This window comes from Myodes glareolus, chromosome 11 (assembly GCF_982192425.1).
Source record: "Myodes glareolus chromosome 11, mMyoGla1.1, whole genome shotgun sequence".
Taxonomy (NCBI): domain Eukaryota; kingdom Metazoa; phylum Chordata; class Mammalia; order Rodentia; family Cricetidae; genus Myodes; species Myodes glareolus.
In genome coordinates, this window is record NC_142036.1 from 72,198,826 (window position 1) to 72,219,167 (window position 20,342).

General features: G+C 39.7%; 1 protein-coding gene across 10 annotated transcripts in view; it reads left to right on the forward strand.

Moving 5' to 3' along the window:
* Nucleotides 1-20,342, forward strand: part of Hectd1 (HECT domain E3 ubiquitin protein ligase 1) — an 88,022-nt gene that overhangs the window by 32,046 nt on the left and 35,634 nt on the right. For 9 of the 10 annotated variants that reach the window (XM_087911806.1, XM_087911811.1, XM_087911808.1 and 6 more), the window contains 9 exons: nucleotides 623-761; nucleotides 916-1,086; nucleotides 4,688-4,910; nucleotides 5,641-5,904; nucleotides 6,007-6,083; nucleotides 9,809-9,943; nucleotides 11,845-11,991; nucleotides 13,482-13,576; nucleotides 14,992-15,097. In XM_087911806.1, coding sequence (XP_087767932.1) covers nucleotides 623-761; nucleotides 916-1,086; nucleotides 4,688-4,910; nucleotides 5,641-5,904; nucleotides 6,007-6,083; nucleotides 9,809-9,943; nucleotides 11,845-11,991; nucleotides 13,482-13,576; nucleotides 14,992-15,097 — 1,357 coding nt within the window. The remainder of the gene's footprint in view (nucleotides 1-622; nucleotides 762-915; nucleotides 1,087-4,687; nucleotides 4,911-5,640; nucleotides 5,905-6,006; nucleotides 6,084-9,808; nucleotides 9,944-11,844; nucleotides 11,992-13,481; nucleotides 13,577-14,991; nucleotides 15,098-20,342) is intronic. The other variant, XM_087911807.1, reaches the window with a different exon arrangement.

The following is a 20,342-nucleotide window of genomic DNA, read 5'->3' on the forward strand; positions in this document are numbered from 1 at the left end:
TTTAAATGAACTTAACTTATAAAATATTGTTGAATGGGATGTTTGTAAATATATAACATTTGTGTATATTTATAAAAATATAGTATGCCAATAGAGATGAGCAAATTGTTATTTATGTGTTCTTAGACTTTCTTTGTAAAACTGAGATAATAAAACCAACTTCATGTGGTTTGTGTATGGTTTAAAAGAGTTGTAATGTTTTAAATTATGTGAAGTAATTCCTGCCTCATAATGGGTCCGTGTGTGTGTGTGTGTGTGTGTGTGTGTATGTGTGTGTGTGAGACAGAGAGAGAGAGAGACAGAGACAGAGAAAAAAAGTATTTTCAGGCTTTTTACCTCATTTTTCTAAGGTTAACATGCTGTGCCAGCAGTCAAGCAGATTAAATGTAATATAGAATAGTATTTAACAAGATTATTAGGGATGATTAGCATAATATATTACCTAAGCAGTAAACTTAAAGTGTTGTAATGGCGTAGTCTTAAGTTTTTGGTATTCTTAAGTGTATGCTTTTCATTAGTGCTTATAAAATTGTTGGACACTTAAGTTTTTTCTAATGCATGACTGAATATTTATCTAATTTGAGCTTTGTTGGTTTCATAAATTCTTTCTTCCCTTCTTAAGGAAAGCCAGTCTTGCTCTAATTCGAAAAATGATTCATTTTTGCTCTGAAGCACTGCTAAAAGAAGTCTGTGATTCTGATGTTGGTCACAATTTGCCCACAACACTAGTGGAAATCACTGCAACTGTGCTTGATCAAGAGGTTCGTTTCTCATAGCTGTAATTCCTTTGGAGATTTGTCAGTAGCAGTCAGCATTCCCTCGTTCAGACCACAGTAGTGTCCACCAGGAGACAGGATGGATGACATGTTCTCCTTGCTGGCGCTGTTCTCATGTGCTCCTCTTTTTCCTCCCCAGGATGACGATGACGGCCACTTGCTAGCTTTGCAGATCATAAGGGATTTGGTAGATAAAGGTGGTGATATTTTTTTAGATCAGCTGGCCAGGCTCGGTGTAATTAGCAAAGTATCAGCTTTGGCAGGCCCTTCTTCTGATGATGAGAACGAAGAGGAATCGAAACCAGAAAAAGTGAGTGGTCCTCATTGTGATATGAGAACAGGGTTTGTTTAGGGAATTATGTTTAACTTAGGATGATTTTTATAATTGCAATATAAAAATAATAATGTAGGGGACTGGAGAGATGGCTCAGAGGTTAAGAGCATTGCCTGCTCTTCCAGAGGTCCTGAGTTCAATTCCCAGCAACCATATGGTGGCTCACAACCATCTATAATGAGATCTGGTGCCTTCTTCTGGCCTGCAGGCATTCATGCAGACAGAACACTGTATACATAATAACTAAATAAATAAAAAAAAAGAATAAAATAAAATAATGTATCATTTTGGTCAATTTCCCTTTATAAAGTTTTTGTTAAAATTTCAATGTAGGACAAGGTTCCCAGTGTAGTTAAAGAATATCAGAGTTCTTTAGTTAACATTTTGCCGCATTTGCTTTATCATTTTCATAGATACTTATGTGTGTATAGTTTTTTTTTTGAAGACAGGATCTCACATAGCCTCCAATTCTCTAATTCTCTGTGTAGTTGATGGTGAACCTGAACTCTACCTACCAGTTCCTGATGTTAGAGGCACAAGCCACTACAGTCAGACTTCATTTGTACATTTAAAAAATAGTAGAATCTGCATGCCTTTAATCCGAGCACTTGGGAGGCTGAGGCAAGCCTGGTTTACAGAGTGAATGCCAGGACAGCCGAGGCTACACAGAGAAACCCTGTCTCAAAAAGACAAAATGAAACAGAAAATATTCAAGACTAAACATCACACAGCATTCTGTTTATACCTACTCTACCAAAATACCCAGCATATTATTTTCCATTGTTGAGTATGGGCTGAGTATAGCACTTGCCTAGAATTTATGAGGTATGGAGTTGGATCTCCAGCATTTGTTGAAAAGTAAATCCTTTACACAACTAATGTTTAAAAGAAAAACAATGTCCAAATTCTGTCCTTAATTAACATTGTTTTCGTTATCTCTCATTTTCCCCCCATTTTTGAATGGAGTTCAGCACACTTACTGATTTTAAAAAGATGGTAGGGGTGTTTTGACCAGTTCCTTGAATGGCAAAAACTATAGATGGGGCTCAGAGTACAGGATGTGGACGTAACTCATCTAAGACCCTGGCTGGGTTCAGTTCACAGCACCCCTACTCCAAAGGAAGGAAGGAAAGAAAGAAAGATATCCCAGGGGTTGAACGTGATTTTTTTGTTGTTAAGTTTTTCAAGATCGGCTTTCTCTGTAGCTTTGAAATTGTTCTGGAGCTAGCTCTTGTAGACCAGGCTGGTTTCAAACTCACAAGAGATCCGCTTTCCTCTGCCTCCCAAGTGCTGGGATTAAAGGCCTGGGCCACCACCGCCCAGCTTGAACATGGTACTTTTTATGGCCACCATCTAGAATTAATAAACTGTAGATTCTCTGTCAACTGTAATCAGCCAGACAGTGCACCTTTAATCCTTGCACTCCGGGAGGCAGGGCAGGAGGATCTCTGTGGGCTTGAAGCCAGCCTGGTCTACAGAGTGAGTTCTTGGACAGGCTCCAAAGCTACACAGAGAAACTCTGCCTTGAGGAAAAAACAACAAACCAACAACAAAAAGCCCAAAAAACCCCAAGAAGAAAATAATCCATTATCCTACCATTAACAAGTAATGTTAGTACTGTTGTCTTTCATGCAGTAACTTTCCACTAAGTGTTAGAAATAGAGTTTATTGGCAGTTGGTAGAGATGGAGAAGGGTGCTTGGTTTTCAGTTGTAGGGTCTTTCTGTGTCTTGCCAGTCAGCTCCCAAATCACCACAGGGAGATGTATTATTAATTATGAAAGCTTAGTCAGTAGCTTAGACTTGTTTTTAACTAGGTCTTATAACTTACGACATTTCTGTTTATCTTTGTGCTGCCTCCAGGCTCCTTTAACTCATCTATGTATTGTCCACCCTGCTCCTTGAGTCTCTGCCCTTCTTCTCCCAGCGTCCTCTGTGTCTGGAAATCCTGCCTAGCTACTGGCCCTTCACCTCTTTGTTGAACCAGTCAGAGTTACACTTCCTCACAGCGTACAAAAAGTTATTCCAGAACATTGAGTAGTTTTTGAAATAGCACATATTCCATTTAGTTCCCAGGTCCTTGAGAACTTTACAGTTTTGTTTCCTTTTTCTTCTCACTTTGAGGGAATGGGAGAGGGAGTGCCTTCTACCATGTGGGTTCAGCAATTGAACTCAGGTTGTCCGGCTTGGCAACAAGTGCCTTTACCCACTGAACCTCCTCACTGACCCTCAGCCCCTGGTGTCTTCATCTCAGGATGTAGCTCAGGCTGGCTTTGAACTTCGTCTATAATGTAAGCTGTTCCTACGTACCTTCCTGCTTCTGCTCCCAAGTGTATCACATATCTGACAGTAGTGCCAATTTTCATTTTCTTAGCATTAATTTATTTATGTGTTTGGTGTGCTCATTTGAATGCACACACTAATGTCTGGAAGTCAGGACAACTTTCAGAAGTAGGTTCTCTTCCACCGCGTGGGCTGCAGGTTTTCAGGCATAGCAACAAGAACCTTTGCCTACTGAGCCATTTCAGCAGCCTATTCTTGTTTTTCAAATGTCAATAAAAATTTATGACTCCTAGGCTATACTAAAAAGTGGTTACAAGTTTGTTTTATTTCAGTTCTTAAAAAAATTTTCTTAACCAGGAGTTTATGGTCACCCTACCTAGAGTTGAGACCAGTTGTGGTTACATGAGACCCATTGTCAGAATAATGTTTTTTATTTACCTGACTAAGTAAGAACTGGGTCTTAAAATTCACTTTCATTTATTTTTAATTTTTCTTGGCACAGAATTATATGTTGTTGGATATAGCATGATAAAAATGATTAGTATATGCAATGTGAGATGATCAAATTGGGGTGATTAGCATTTCTACCTCAGACACTGGGCATCTGTGTATCCTGTGGCCCTTTAGGCTCCTCTTTTGACCCTTCTGTGCTGTAGCAGAACAGCTTCCTGTATTGTGTACTTACTGCTCAACGTGACAGTGTTCCCAGTCCCCCCCCCCCCCCCCCCCCCCCGTCCTTTAGAGGCCACTCTCTTGTCCTCTTCTTCCTGGGACTCGCTGCTTTAACTGCCTAGGGGCGAGAGCACTTAGATCACTTGGCATACTCTGTCCTCTACTATTTTCCATGTTCTTTTAATTTTAATAGCTAAGTAATACACCAGCGTGTATGTGTATATCACATTTTCTTTATCCAAGGAATTTTATTTAAAAAAAACTTGTGTGGTGATTCTGTTATATCACAGTTTATGTATCATTACTTTATCTAAGCTTCTTCTTCAAGTCGGCAAGCTAGAGATATAGTGAGTTTACCCAGGCCCCAGAGTGTTAATAAAAATCTCTAATCCATTGACTTTTACCACCATACCTGGATATAATATAATTTATATGATTATTATTTTAAGACATTTAATATTTACTTAGTTGATGATTAGTTTTTTACAATATATATTGAACTACATGCAAGTAAATATTATATTTTAATTATAAATTGGGTTCATATTCATATTTTTTAAGTATTTGTGGATATTTGAGATGAAATTATTACCCACATTCCATTGGCTCATTCCACACATTTAGGAAGATGAACCGCAGGAAGATGCTAAAGAATTGCAGCAAGGTAAACCATACCACTGGAGAGACTGGTCGATAATTAGGGGAAGGGACTGCTTATACATTTGGAGTGATGCTGCAGCTTTGGAACTATCTAATGGCAGTAACGGATGGTTCAGATTTATCCTGGATGGAAAACTTGCCACCATGTATTCAAGTGGCAGTCCTGAAGGTGGATCGGATAGTTCAGGTAAGACTTTGTTTCAGCTAAAGAATTTGGTTTATAGTTTAACTCATAGGCTTGTCCCTGTGTCAGGAATTTCTTTTTAATAGAGAAAATTACTGTACTATATCTGGGAATGGCACTATATGTCTGTAATCCCAGCATTGGGAATTGGAGGCAAGGTGACTTGGGTGTTCTACACCATCCTCAGTTACATAGTGAGTTAGAGGATAGCCTGGGCTATGTAAAGGCCCCGCTTCAAAGAAAAAAGAACGTACGATGAAAATACCTCATAACTGTCCTGGAATTCACTCTGTAGACCAGGCTAGTCTTGAACTCAGAGATCTCTACTTGGCCTCTGCCTTCAGAGTGCTAAGATTAAAGGTGTGTACCACCCCTGCATCCAACTCACAAATAACCTAAATAACCTTTTTTTTTTTTTTTTTTTAATGTGCCAAGGAACATTGTAGCTACTTTCAATCTAGTTGGTCTTAGGTAAAGCTCTCTTTTGTTAAGAAATAGTAAATTTCATAGGTGTATAGATGGCTTATTGTATCTTTTCTTGGAAGCCTAATTTGTAGTTAAAAATAAAAATGTCTGTAGAATTGCTTCAAGCCTGAGCCTATATAGGTAGGTCAGATGAGTCAGAGGACTCTGAAGAATAAAACTCTATTAGTTCTTTATAAAAATTACATTTCAATAATCTGGTATATTTGAAAGGGTAGATTTTTAATAAACAAGTGTTTTGTCTTTCCAGAAAGCAGAAGTGAATTCTTAGAGAAGTTACAAAGAGCCCGAGGCCAAGTGAAGCCATCTACTTCAAGTCAGCCTATACTGTCAGCACCAGGGCCCACCAAACTCAGCGTAGGGAACTGGTCAGTGACATGTTTGAAAGAAGGAGAAATTGCTATTCATAACTCTGATGGTCAACAAGCTACAATACTAAAAGAAGATTTGCCAGGTTTTGTATTTGAATCTAACAGAGGAACTAAACATTCATTTACTGCAGAAACGTCTCTGGGTAAGTGTGTCCGTGCGAGCCCTGCAGTGAGGCTAAGTGCAGATGTGGGAGTGTCTACAGTGCATCCGTGTTCTCTGACATCGTTTGCCCTCCCTCCCTCAGGCTCAGAGTTTGTGACTGGCTGGACTGGCAAAAGAGGCAGAAAATTAAAATCCAAGCTGGAAAAAACAAAGCAAAAGGTATATCTGTACATTGTGTTTCCCCCCTTTATGCTCAGTGGAAACTTGGGAGCAGCTGATAGCACTGGGAAGATTAAACATGTAATTTAAGATCCCCAAAGAGAACATTTTTAGTTATGCCTTTTCTCGTTAATTATTTGGATAATATTTGTATATATGCACCAACATTAAAACCAATGGAAATTGGAATGGGGAAAAAGAGTGAAACTTCAGTGTTTAAATATTTTTTAATTTTTTAGGCCAGGGAAATGGCTCAGTTGGTAAGGGTGTTAGCTGCCAAACCTAACAGCCTTGGTTTGACCCAGGAAACTCAGACGCTGGAAGGAAAGTCTTAAGTCCCAAGTGTTGTCTCCTCCACATGAGCTCCACGGTACACGCATGCACACTCACGCTAAGTGATAAACTAAAACATGATCATTTTACTTCCTAATCCCGATTTAATACTTAGTGATGGTGGTTCTGGATTCAGATAGTTTTAGTGTTTGATATAATGGCTGACTTGGATGAGCATAGAACGTTAGCGCTAAAGAGTCCACGAGTACATTGTAGAGCATTCACTGACCCGGTTCTAGCCCCACCCACAAAACAAGCCCAGACCACTAAAAGCAAGCACATTATCGTGTTAATAGTATTAATATTAATATTCTGTTTATCAGATGTGAATTATTCTTTGAAAGCATGGCTAGTTGTAAAGTCTAGTGGTGTGGGCCTATAACTCAGGAGGCTGAAGCAGGAAGATTGACAAATTCAAGGCATGCCTGGGCTTCAGAGTGTGTGTATGCCACCTGTGCAACTTTGTGAGACTCCATCTCATAGTAAAAGAGGGCTGGGGGTAGCTCAATAGTAAAGTGCTTGCCTGCTTCATGTGAAGTCTTGGGTTCAGTCCTCAGTACCACAAAAATCAGTAAGTAAAATAAGGCCAGTATAATTCTACTGTTAACTTACCAGCTCTTCCACTTGGCATATTTAAAAAGGAAATTAAAATAGTCTCAGATTGAACATTTTCCAGTGACAGATACATGATACAGAATAGTTTTTGCTTCTTTAGAGATAGGGTTTTACTATGTAGTTGACTTGGAACTCACTGTAAACCAGACTGGACTCAGCCCTCAAAGATTTGCCTGCCTCTGCCTTCCGACATGCTAGATTTAAAGGCATGTGCCCGTATGCCTGGCCCAGAAAATACTTTTAAAATAAAGTATTTGTAGCTACTTGTAGGAAAGGGAACTTAAAAAAAAAAATAGCCGAGTTTTGCAGGGCAGTGGTGGCACATGTCTTTAATCCCTGCTCTCTCTCTCTCTCTCTCTCTCTCTCACACACACACACACACACACACACACACACACACATCAATGGATAAATAAATAGGGATCCTCGATAGCTATGTGAATCATTTTTGGTTGCTTCTGCATGTGTTTTTGTTTCTCGAGGCAGAATTTCTCTGTAACTTTACCAGACTGGCCTCTACCCGCCTCTGCCTTCTGAGTGCTGGGATTGTATGTGTTTTTTAAAAGAGCATAAAGTCAGATATTCCTTTCAATTCAGAATATATTTGAAACACTTCAGAAAGAAATATCTTACAGGGAGTCATGTCTTACACTTTTAGTCCCAGTACTTGGGAGGTAGAGGCAGGAAGAGCTGTTTGAGGGTTCCAGGACAGCCAGGGCTATGTAGTTAGACTCTGTCTAGGGAGGGAGGAAGATCTGACTCAAGATAGCTATTTGACTAAGTGGAATTGGAAATGACTACAGCATTCATCATCTACAGATGTGTTTGAATTGGCACATGGGATCTTATTTTTGTGTTTCTATTAAAAGACAGTTTATGTGACTTGTTGATTTCATACCATCGCCATGCCTATGACATAAATATATTTAACAGAATGCTGGTTCTTTAGCACGTACCAACAGTGTGTTTCAAATGTATTTCTTAAAAGCAAAGATAATTTTAACTATTAGTTCTAACCCCAGATTTATTATTGAATTATTAATATTGTTTGAGGTAGTGTAATAATAGGTATTAAATTTTAATGTAGAAATTCACACCAAAATGAAATAGAAAGGTGTTATTAAGTTCCTCTAAGACTGGTGTGTTGGTGCCACCCTTAATCTCTACTCAGCAGGCAGAGGCATGTGGATCTCTGTGAATCTGAAGCTACCTAAGGCCACACAGACAAATTTGTCTTGGAAAAAAAAAGGACATATTTGGTATTTGTGTGCATGCGTGTACCACCTGTGGGTAGTGTGGATTCTCACGGAGACCAGAAGAACGACATCAGAGCCCACGGAGCTGTCCATTTTCAGTGCTGGGAGCCAAAGTCAGGTTCTCTACAAGAACATTTTGTGCTCTTCATCTCTGAGCATCTTTTCAGTACTTGAACTACTTGAAGATATTTTGTTTTGTGTTCCATTAGAGTTATTATTAAAATCAAATTATAGAAACCCTAAATTTGCATTAGTTGATTGTACAAATAAACATTTGTTTCATTAAAATAGTTTACATAATCTCTAAAACTGTGCAACATTGCCAGTTGGTGGTGGTGCACACCTTTAATCCTAGCACCCAGGAGGCAGAGGAAGGTGGATCTCTATGAGTTCAAGGCCAACCTGGTCTACAGAGCTAGTTCCAGAGCAGCCAGGAATACACAGAGAAAACCCTGTCTCGAGAAACCCTATCTCAAAAAAGAAAAAGCAAAAATGTTCAACAGTATAGCATTTGGGTTTTTTTGTTTTGTTTCTGAGGCAGGTTTTCTCTGTGTAGCTTTGGAGCCTGTCCTGGAACTCACTCTGTAGACCCAGGCTGGGCTCGAACTCACAGAGATCTGTCTGCCTCTGCCTCCTGAGTGCTAGGATTAAAGGCCTGCACCACCACCACCTGACCAACAATGTAACATTTGTGAATAGTGTCATGTACTAAAATTTATCAGGCCGCCGTAGTATTGGTTGTTCTCTCAGGTAATTTCATTTTAACTTCAATGATAAACCATTAATACTCAACTGACAGATCTTTTCTTCTCATGGTAAAATCTGTAAATTTAATTTATTTGTAAGTATAGTATGTATGATATGTGAGTAATATTTAAAAACCTGTTATATCCCAGAATGTGAAAAGGGTAAGCTTTGGTTATTAGAATCATAAGTGGTTTGATTTTCCCTTTTGCAGTGAGAGGAGTGGTGTTATTTGTATTTCTAATTGGTTAACCATGAATAAGTTACTTTTATTTTGAAAAGAAAGGGTACTTTGGACATTTTAAAGTTACTTTAGTAAACCTTCAAAATCTGATCTATCTTTTCAGCAGTTAGAACTCGTGAGTGAAAATGATGACAGTGTAGGAGTTGATGTTGGACAGAGCTCTTCTGTTATCTGTTTGTGGTGATGGTGGAGAATGAACTTTGTGTATTCATGTTGGGCAGACGGCTGAGCTACAATAGCTTCAATAGTCTTATGTCCTGAAGGTTTGTGAATGAGTGCTCAAGAGAAATAGATAATAGGCAAGTAGGTAAATAGGTGATTGATTGATAGGTAGATAGGGTAGGCAAGTAAGTAGATAGATGATTGATAGATAGGTAGATTGATGGATTATAGGTACGTAGGCAGGCTGGTAGGTAGATAGATGATTGATAGGTAGATAGATGATAGGTAGGTAGGTAGGTAGAGGATGAGGAGAAGAGTTGGTAAAGTTGATAATTACAGTGAATTTATAATTCTTTTGCTTACTTTGATAGGTACGAACTATGGCTCGAGATTTGTATGATGACCACTTTAAAGCTGTTGAAAGCATGCCTCGTGGAGTAGTGGTAACACTTAGAAATATAGCAACGCAGTTAGAATCATCTTGGGAGCTTCATACAAATAGACATGTATGTTAAACTGCTTTCAGATTTTGTTTTATTTGTTTCTTCCACATGTGTATGTCTGTTGTGTTTGGTGCACACAGTGCCCAAAGAAAGCATGAAGACCCCTTGATCTGGTGCTAAAGATGGCTATAAGCTACCATGTATGTACTAGGAGATGAACCTGGGTCTCTCTGGCCCCTGCTTTCCATATTTTTGAGGCAAGGTCTTTCTGTGTATCCCTGGCTGTCCTGGCTGCATCAGCCTTTAGGAGGTCCTCTGATCACGGGCTCCCAGGTGCTGAGATTACTGGCCTGCACCACCATGCCTGACTTATCTTTTTTCTTTTTGAGACCAGCTGTTCCTGCATGACTTATGATAGTCTTGAACTCGCTGCCTCCCAAGTACTGGGTTTTATAGGTTTTATGCTTAGTCTCAGTCTTTTGATTTTTGAAACAAATAATGAATTTTGCCTTGTGTTATCTCCTTTTCTTACCCAGCTACTCACCGGTATCTTTTTTTGTTCTGGGTAATGAGTAACAGTCAGGAAATTATAGCCCACAAATCAAATTTGTTCTTACACCCAGTTCAATATGGTTTTGTGAGGCAAGAGTAGTTTTTATGTTTAAATTTTTAGAATATATTTTTGTTTTATGTGTATGAGTGTCTTACCTGCATGTAGAACTGGAGCTGAGTTATGGGTGGTCATGAGCCACCACATGGGTGCTGGGAAGTGAACCCAGGTTAGAGTAATAGGTGCTACTACTTACTGAGCATCTCTCCAGACCCCAGATTTTATATTGTTAAATCTTCAAAAAGACATTCCGGAGACAGAGGCAGGCGGGTCTCAAAGAGTCCAAGTCCAGCTTGATATGTAGAGGGAGTTCCAGGACAGTCCAGGCTACACAGAGAAACTTTGTCTCAAAAAAACCCTCAAAAAAAGGGAAACGTTCATGCCACATGAAAGTTATATGAGGATAAAATTTCACTGTCCCCGAAATGGTGTGCTTGCCCAGAGCTGTGTTTATTTCTTTTCACACTTTATGTGGATGCTTTGCAGTATTGCAGTAATCAGGGAGGTTTCAGCAGAAATGAGGTGGTGTGGCAGGACTGAACAGGAACTGTGTGACTTAATAAAGCCTAAATGTTAGTGCCAGAGAGATAGCTCAGAAGCTGTTGGCACATGCCTTTAATCTCAGCACTTGGAAAGCAGAAGCAGGTGGATCTCTGTGAGTAAAAGAGCAGCATGGTCTACATAGTGAGTTTTAGGACAGCCAGGGCTACACAGAGAAACTGTCTCGAAACAAGGAAGAAAGAAAGAAAGAAAGAAAGAAAGAAAGAAGGAAGGAAGGAAGGAAGGAAGGAAGGAAGGAAGGAAGGAAGGAAAGAAGGAAGGAAGGAAGGAAGAAAATAGGGGAAAAAAGAATCTAGCACCCAGGTTGCCTTTCCTTTGACTCTGGGAAGATTTAAGCCCTAGGCCTCCACAGACCCCAGTACACGTGCTTCCTAACCACTACCACACACACAAATAAAATATTTTCTTAAAAAAATCTCTAAAAGAGGGGGCTGGAAAGATGGCTCAGTGGTTAAGAGCATTGCCTGCTCTTCCAAAGGTCCTGAGTTCAATTTCCAGAAACCACATGGTGGCTCACAACCATCTTTAATGGGGTCTGATGCCCTCTTCTGGCCTGCAGACATACATACAGACAGAATATTGTATACATAATAAATAAATATAAAAAAAAACTCTAAAAGAGTTAAAGTGGGCTTTTTACAAACAAATATTGGTACCTCACTAGAAATAATTTGCTTTAGTAATATGAGCTTTAATGCAATGTAATTTTAATCCATTTTTGTGGTGATTCGTGGCATATGTTATTTTCTTAAGGACTGTGTTTTTACATTGTCTTCATTATTTTTTCTTTCAGTGTATTGAAGGTGAAAACACTTGGCGAGATTTAATGAAGACAGCTTTAGAAAACCTAATTGTACTTCTGAAGGATGAGAACACAATTTCACCATACGAAATGTGTAGTAGTGGTTTAGTCCAGGCTCTTCTTACTGTTTTAAATAATGTAAGTTTACTTAGTGCTAGAAAACAAAAACATAATAAAGTTTCAAAAGGTGTATGTGGTTATGCTTTTGCTGGATTGACTTTACGTATCGTTATTTAAGAAATATTTTAAAACTAAGTGGATGTTAAATGTTAATATTTCTGATTACTTTCCCTTTAAGTTACATTATATTATATTATATTATAGCCAATTGAATGAAGTATTTGAACCTATTTGATTTTAAGTTCTCCAGTTTTGTTTTGTTTGTTTGTTTTTGAGGCAGGGTGTCTCTGTGTAACAGTCCTAGCTGTCCTGGAACTCGCTCTTGTAGACCAGGCTGGCCTAAAGCTCACTGAGATCACCTGCCTCTGCCTCCCGAGTGCTGAGATTAAAGGTGTGTGCCACCACTCCTGGTTCTCATTTTAATTTCCGGAGTTTCTTTGTTTTTTTCTTGGGGTGAGGTGTTGAAACAGGGTTTCTCTCTGTATCCTCGGATGCCTCTACCTCCCAAACGCCTGTGCCACCACTATCCAGCTTAAATCTTTTATTTTTATTTGGTGATAAAGTTCATATTTCCTGTTTTTCTTTTTTTTTCTGCATTTGTTCAAAGGAAAGTTCATATTTTCTTAAAATCTTTATCTTCAGTGGGTCTCATTCATAAATTTTACCATTTGTATTTTCATTTACAGAAATTATAGCAATAATTGGTAAAAGTCACTAATATAATAATATTTATGAAGCCCTGATTTTAGTGGTCTTTTTTCCCTAAACTCATTAAAGTAGTTTAGTGAAAATGGAAATGATTGATTCTGATAGTCTGAAGTCACTGGGTCCACTTTGAAAAGCACTAATATAACAACATAGTTGGTGACCCCCTTTGGTGACCCCCTTATGACATCAGTGAAGAAACACACCTGCATAACGATCACTGCCTACAGACACACCTGCATGTCAATCACTGTCTATGGAGAAACACCTGTTTGCCAATCACTGCCTACAGAGAAACACCTGCCTGTCGATCACTGCCTACAGAGAAACATCTGTGTGTTGATCACTGCCTATAGTCAAGCATCTGCTTGTCGATCCTGCCTACAGTCAAACACCTGCTTGTCGATCACCACCTACAGAGAAACACCTGTGTGCCAATACTGCCTATGTGTCGATCACTGCCTGTAGAGACACCTGTGTCGATTATTGCCTGCAGAAAAACACCTGTGTGTTGATCACTGCCTACAGAGAAACACCTGTGTGTTGATCACTGCCTACAGAGAAACACCTGTGTGTTGATCACTGCCTACAGAGAAACACCTGTGTGTTGATCAGTGCCTACAGAGACACCTGTGTGCCTACTGAGCATACAGGAATTTTTTTAATTGAAAGACTGAATGAGTAATGAGCTTACTGAAATTGTATTGATAACTTAAAATATTCATGTCTTTATAAGCTTCTGATAAATTGGAGTAAAGTCTATAAATGTGCTTTTATTTTACCTACTTTCTGTTTTTCTCTAGAGCATAGATTTGGATATGAAGCAAGATTGTAGTCAACTGGTAGAAAGAATAAATGTCTTCAAAACAGCCTTTAGTGAAAATGAAGATGATGAAAGGTAAACTCCAGTATGTTTATGCTGTGCAGAGTTGAAATACATATGTTCATCCACACAAGGCAATCACCCTACTCAGTGAAAGTAGCTTGATAAATGTAAATGAAAAATTGAAATGTTATTTGAATCTAGTAAAAGAAAGTAAGTCATTTGTGTCAGGACTGGTCACTTAAATACATGCCTGTTTAAGATACAGTCAGCCACATGCTTTTTGAGGGTAGCATGGACTACATAGTAAGCATCTGTTTCACAGTTGTAAAAAGCTGGATGTGGTGGTGGTTCTCCACACATCTGTAATCCTATTACTTAGGAGACGGCATTAGGAGGATTGAGTTCAAGACCAGCCTGACTAAATAAAGAATTCTCACCAGTTGAGCATTGGTTAACTGGGTGATATTATTGACTGGTTGTTAGTTTTTTACCTGTGACATGGATACTCTATCCTTTTGTAGGGACATATAGTTAAAATCCCTCTGGAAGAAATGGCACACTGTCATTTCCTTCAAAATAGAATGGAATGCGGTCTTCTGGGTGTATAAATAAAAGCAGGTTGACCATTAGTGGTGAATTGTGTAAGCTGGATTTTGGGGGTGTTTATGGTATATTGTACCATTTTTTTCTACTTTTGAATGTTGTGGAATTTTAATAAGTGACATTTCACTGGAGTGTATATTGTATCTTTGTGGGTAACAGTTGAAACATTTCTGTGTTTAGCCAGGTGTAGTGGCAGCATGTATGTAATCCTTGCACTAAGGAAGCAGAGGCAAGAGAGCTGAGCGCTGTTGCCTTATCAGGCTACAGAGAAAGGCCCAAGAAACCCTTTCTCCACATTTCCTCAAATGAAAAAACGAAGAAAAGAAAATATTACTGCCCTAAATGTAGCACATATTGTAGCTATCTAAATATTTAACTTTACATTTGCTTTTTATTTAATTGAGAATTTCATTAGTCTCTTATCTTTGGGTATATATAAGCACAGATTCCTTCAAAGGTCAGAGAGGACATCAGATCCTCAGCCGGCTGCACAGGTGGTTGTGAGCCCCCTGGTGTGGGTGTGGCAACCAAACTCAAGTCCTCTGCAGAGGCAGCACTTTATCTGCTCGGCCAGTTCTCTAGCCCATGTATGTGATTCTGATGCAAAGAGATTGAGTTAGGAGGGTATCTCTGGAGTATTTCCGACTGTTCATAATTGCTAAGGTCTGTGGGATCTGATTTCAGTCCCTGGATACACGCGCTGGAAGGAGAGAACCAGCTGCTGGACGTCATTGTCTGACCTCCTGATTGGTCACACTAATAATTAGCTGTAAGCAAGGAGTTGTCTGATACAGAGAGCTGAGGGTTATGTGAATCTGGTAGTTGAGACTTGTATGTGAATATTTGCACACAGTTACATAAACGCTCTCATTCTGTCTTCACAGCAGACCTGCAGTTGCATTGATTCGAAAGTTAATAGCTGTATTAGAATCTATTGAACGACTACCTCTTCATTTGTATGACACACCAGGATCCACATATAACCTCCAGGTAACCGCAAAACAGTGCTTTATAACTGAATGCATTTAGGACCAATATGCTTTATTTTTATTTTAAGATATGCCTTTGTTCATATTGGATTAAGAAAATTTTAAGCTTAATTTTTAAATTTCTAATTGAAATGCCATTTGACTTTTTTTTTAAGGTTTATTTTTTATGTCCACAATGTTCTGCCTGTGTGTATGCTTTCAGGCAGAAGAGGGCACCAGATCTCATTACAGATGGTTGTGAGCTACCATGTGGGTGCTGGGAACTGAACACAGGACCTCTGGAAGAGCAGCCTGTGCTCTTATCTTTTTAGCCCAAATATTTGATTTTTTTTAAAAGAAAGATTTATGTGTTTGAATGTTTCACATTCATGTAAATGTACTACATGCATGCAGTACCAGAGGAGGCCAGAAGAGGGAATTGAATTGCCCTGTCCTATTTTTTAACTTGAAAAATCTAACTAAATGTTCTAGAAATTATAAATTGAGCCTGATCTGCTCAATTTATAAGAAAAAAATAAGAAAAAAAAGATATAAGGAGCTGATGATAGCACAGTTTTGGAGGCTGAACGTTTGTGTATAACTGCATGGACAGGTTAGGTGTCTGACAAGGGTTCCTCTGAACGTTTGTGTATGACTGCATGGACAGGTTAGGTGTCTGATAAGGGGTTCCTCTAACCCCGTGTTCCACTGCTAAGGAGAATGAACACATTCCTGTAGGGTTTTATCTTTCTTTCTTTTCTTTTTGAGATAAGGTCCGGGCTGGCCTGTAGCTCAGACAGACCCACTTGCCCCTTTGCCTCTGCTGCTGGCTTTACAGGCACGTGTCACCATGCTTACCCTTCTTTCTAATTTCTGATTTCACCTAATCACTGTCCAACTCTTACTTATTTGCACAAACATTCAGACTGAAGTCTTATCACATCTCTTTGTTGGTTGTCTGTGTTGAGGTAAAGAAAAAAATCAAAGTATTTAAACATGGAGGCTTATTTTTCTTTTTTAAACTTGAGACTGTGTCTCATGTTGTCTACGATGTCTTCAAACTCACTGTGTAGTTGAGAATGACTTTGAGCTCCTCCTAACCCCATGTGTTCAAATTAAACTTTTTGTTGTGTTGTTTTGTTTTCTTTGAGACAGGGTTTCTCTGTGTAACAGCTCTGGTGGTCCTGGAACTCACTCTGTAGAGCAGGCTGTCTCTGCCTCCTAAATACTGGGATTAAAGTTGTGTGCCACCACTGCTTTGCTCAAATTAAAGTCTTTAAAAACCATTTTAGTGATTGGGTGGTGGTGGCTGCACGTGCCTTTAATTCCAGCACTTGGGAGGGCTTGGGAGGCAGAGGCTGGCAGATCTCAGTGAGCTCAAGGTCATATAGATACAGATATAAGCCTGAGAATAGTGCCGTTTACCTGCATGCTTGTGGGTATAGAGCTGTCCACTGTAGCATGGGCAGCATACCAGCAGCCCTACCCAAAGAAAAAACGGACGTCTCCCAGCATAGTTGTTGACAGGTAGTTTCCCAACTAGGAGTGGGGTCTTGTGACCCCCTCTTCTCTCCATGCTGGAGTATTGACTTGATTGATCTCATGCACGTGTTATGTCATGGAGCAACTATGGTTGTTGACAGTTCATGACAACTGCCTGCCATGCCCACAGGTGTCTTTCCTAGTTCCTCCTGACCCCTGTCTCTTCTAACCTTTCTGCCCTGTATTCAGTGTTTTCTGAGCCTTGACTGGGAGTGGTAGTAGATGTCTTATTTGGGTTAGCATTCCACAGTCTCATAGTCTCTGTACTTTGATCACTTGTGGTTGTTTGTATTAATCTCTGTCCTCTGCAAAAATACGTTTCTTTTGGACTGGAGAGATGGTTCAGAGGTTAAAAGCACTGACTGCTCTTTCAAAGGCTCTAAGTCCAGTTCTCAGCAACCACATGGTGGCTCATAAACCATCTATCATGAGATCTGGTGCCCTCTTCTGACAGAACAATGTATACATAATAAATAAATCTTAAAAAAAAAGTTTCTTTGAAAGGGTGAGTGCTGGAGTGAGGTCCATGAGTGTTTGTTCCTCCTGTCTTTTTCTTCAGATGCTTGAATTATAGGTGTGTCACGTGCTCAATTTCCTCATTGATTAGAGTCTTCAAAAGCCTTTTCTTTTTTTATTAATCATGTGGTTTTCTTCTCTTTTCTTTTTTCTTTTGATTTTCTCTGGTTAAGGTTTCTTTGTAAAGTCCTGGCTATCCTGAACAAGCTCTGTAGACCAGGTTTGACCTTGAACTCAGTCAGAAGTTTTCCCCTGCCTTTCAAGTGCTGGGATTAAAGGCACGTACCATCACCACCCAGCTAATCACATGGGTTTATGGCATAATTCTTCTCTTTTAGAGATATGATATATCCCAATCGTTCTTCCCATTCTTTTGCTAATAGCTAAAATCTGGATATGACTAAAAAACCAAATAAACAAAAAATCACATTTTGCTGCTGAAAGCCTTGATCTATATCACAATACTATGTGAATTACTTTAGTATTTCCTAGAAGGTCCTTCTTTAATAATAAATTGTGCTTTTATTTAGCTAATTCTGTATGGAATAGTTACAATGTATGGAGTAGTTTCTTTCAAATTTGGCTTTTATTAATGAGCTAATGATTTACTTTGCCAAAGCAACGGCTACTCAAAGTCAGTGAAGTTTTTGTAATTTGTAAAAACTCACTTGTTACATAGAGATCCTGTTTCATCAAAACAAAAGAAATGACAAAACTTGCTTAAGTTACTAAAGCCACTAGACTCCAACACTGCAGAACTTATCCCTCCAAGGCATCTCTGTATGATTGTAAAAATACAGAAAAAGATATGGGGGACTTCTTTGTGTTTCATTGATATGATTTATAGGGACAAATATATGATCCATTGTTTTTAGACTTTATACTTCCTGAGTGAATTGGAGGATTGTGGTGCCAGCACCACCTGGAACCGCGATCAGGCAAGGGCTGGGGATTAAAGAACACATAGAGACGTTGGTCACTCTTGAAGCAAGAATGCCAATTTTATTATATTCCCAGACAGCTTATATAGTGCTCTCCTTGACTAATGGCCATCCCTAGCTCTGGGGATTTTCCACTGCAAGCCCAACAGAAACCACTTCTTTGTTCTTAGGAACTCACGGGGGTCCTGTGCTCAGCAGCTGCAAGCACAGGAGAACAAGCTGCTCACTCCAGCACGCAGGGGTCACAGAAAGTTCAGGGTCTGAGGGTCTGCAGCTCCCAACAGAGGATAGTCTCAAAGATTAGAAATTTACTTTTTCTAATCATTATAGGAATGCCAATGTCTCCAAATTTTTTTAAATGTGTATGAGTACTATGTCTGCATCTGTGTCTGCCAAGTGCATGTCTTATGCCTGCAGAAGCCAGAGGAGGATGTTGAATCATTTGAAACGGAAAAGAGGGTTGTAAGTTGCCATGTGGGTTGGGAAACAAATCCTGGTCCTCTAGAAGAGCAACAAATATTCTTAAAGCCTACCAGTGTCTTTTATTTCATACTCATTTGGTGCTTTTGTTTGTTGGTTTGATTTGGGGACTGGATTTCACAGAACCCAGGCTGACCTTATGTAGGTGAGGATGACCTTGGACTCTTGATCTTCTTTCCACCTCCAAGTACTGGAGTGACAGGTGTGAGCCACCGTGCTGGGTTTCTGTGGTGCTGGGGATTGCTCAGGACAAGTACTCTACTGGCTGAGCCACAACCCAACCCTGTACGTTTTTTCATTTCAGAAATTTGTATAAAACCCAAAGAAGAAAGATCAGAAATGTGCCGAATGTACAAGTAACCAGTGTTTCTGTGAGACTTTAGATTATGCAGAAACAAAGCTTGTTAAAATTGGTTGCATAACGAAAATGTATCAGACAAAAAATTACCTTGCCTTTTTAAGTTTATTAGATGCTGGTATCCTAGTTCCTTCCGTTGCTGTGGTGAGATATTCCAGTTAGCTGATTACAAACAATTTAGGGGAGAAAGGGATAATGGACTGTGATTCCAGATTACAGTCTGCCCTGCGGGGTGATCTCAGAAGCGGGGCTTGTCACAGCACCTCACACTCTGAGCACTCATGCTGCCTGCCTGCTTAGTCAGGCAACTTCCTTCACTTTGAAAGTGTTGCTGCCACAACTGGGCAGGCTCTTTTTATATCAGTTAAGACAATCCCCTGTGAGCGTGTCTATAGGCTACATTCATCTAGACATCTCAGTGGAGGCTCTCCTTCAGCTGAGTCTAAGTTCTCGATGCTAACACTGAAAACTAACTTTCTTGAGCTTGAGAGATGTCTCAGCAGGTAAAGACATTTGCCATCAAGACTGGGAACCTGAGTTAATTCTCCAGGACCCACATGGTAAAAGGAGAACTGATTCCTACAGGTTGTTTTCTGACTACCACATCCCCTGCCCCAGCCAAATAACTAAATCTAGTAAGAATATTTAAAAAGGAAACACTCCCTTCACCCACCCATCAACGTCTGAGACAGGTGCAAGGCTATCACTGACAGTCACTAGGTGTGACAGTCACTAGGTGTGACAGTCACTAGGTGTGACAGTCACTAGATGTGACAGTCAGGACAGCAGACCCTGTACCTCAGCAGGGCACCACAATAAAGCTAACGCTGTTAGCGCAGGTGTAGGCGAGCCAGCTCCAATGTTGTGAGCATGGAAGAGCTGTCCCGTCCCCATTACCCATCCACCTACCTCATCTATGCCCTGCTGGCCTGCAGATCCACAGCTGTAGGATCTCCACAAAGTGAGGAACTAGCATTGGTAGTGTAATGAAACCCAGAGGCCTTGAACCAGACTCTTTGCAGCGAACACTTGGAAATAGAGATTGGACAAAGGAGACTCTGGCGTGACTCACTGTGTCACATTGCAGCTTCCAGAACAAAAACCTAACTTTAGAGCTAGTGAGTGCTTGCTGCCAAGCTTGATCTGCGTTTGATTCCTAGAATGCATGTGCTGTAGAGAGGCTGATGCCTGTGGATTGATTGTCCTCTTCATCGCCACTGTGCGAGTGTGCGCTCTCACATACACATAATGAATGATGGACACTTTATGAAAGGTTCATTAGCCTCAGGTCATATGTATTGTGGTTGCAAAGGAATAAGTTGATTAGGTTCCTAACTGTAATTTATAACTTAGAAGCTATATATTTCATCTAGTTTTACTTTTGGAGGGATTAGTTCTCACTGTGTATCTCTGGCTCTCCTGGAATTCAT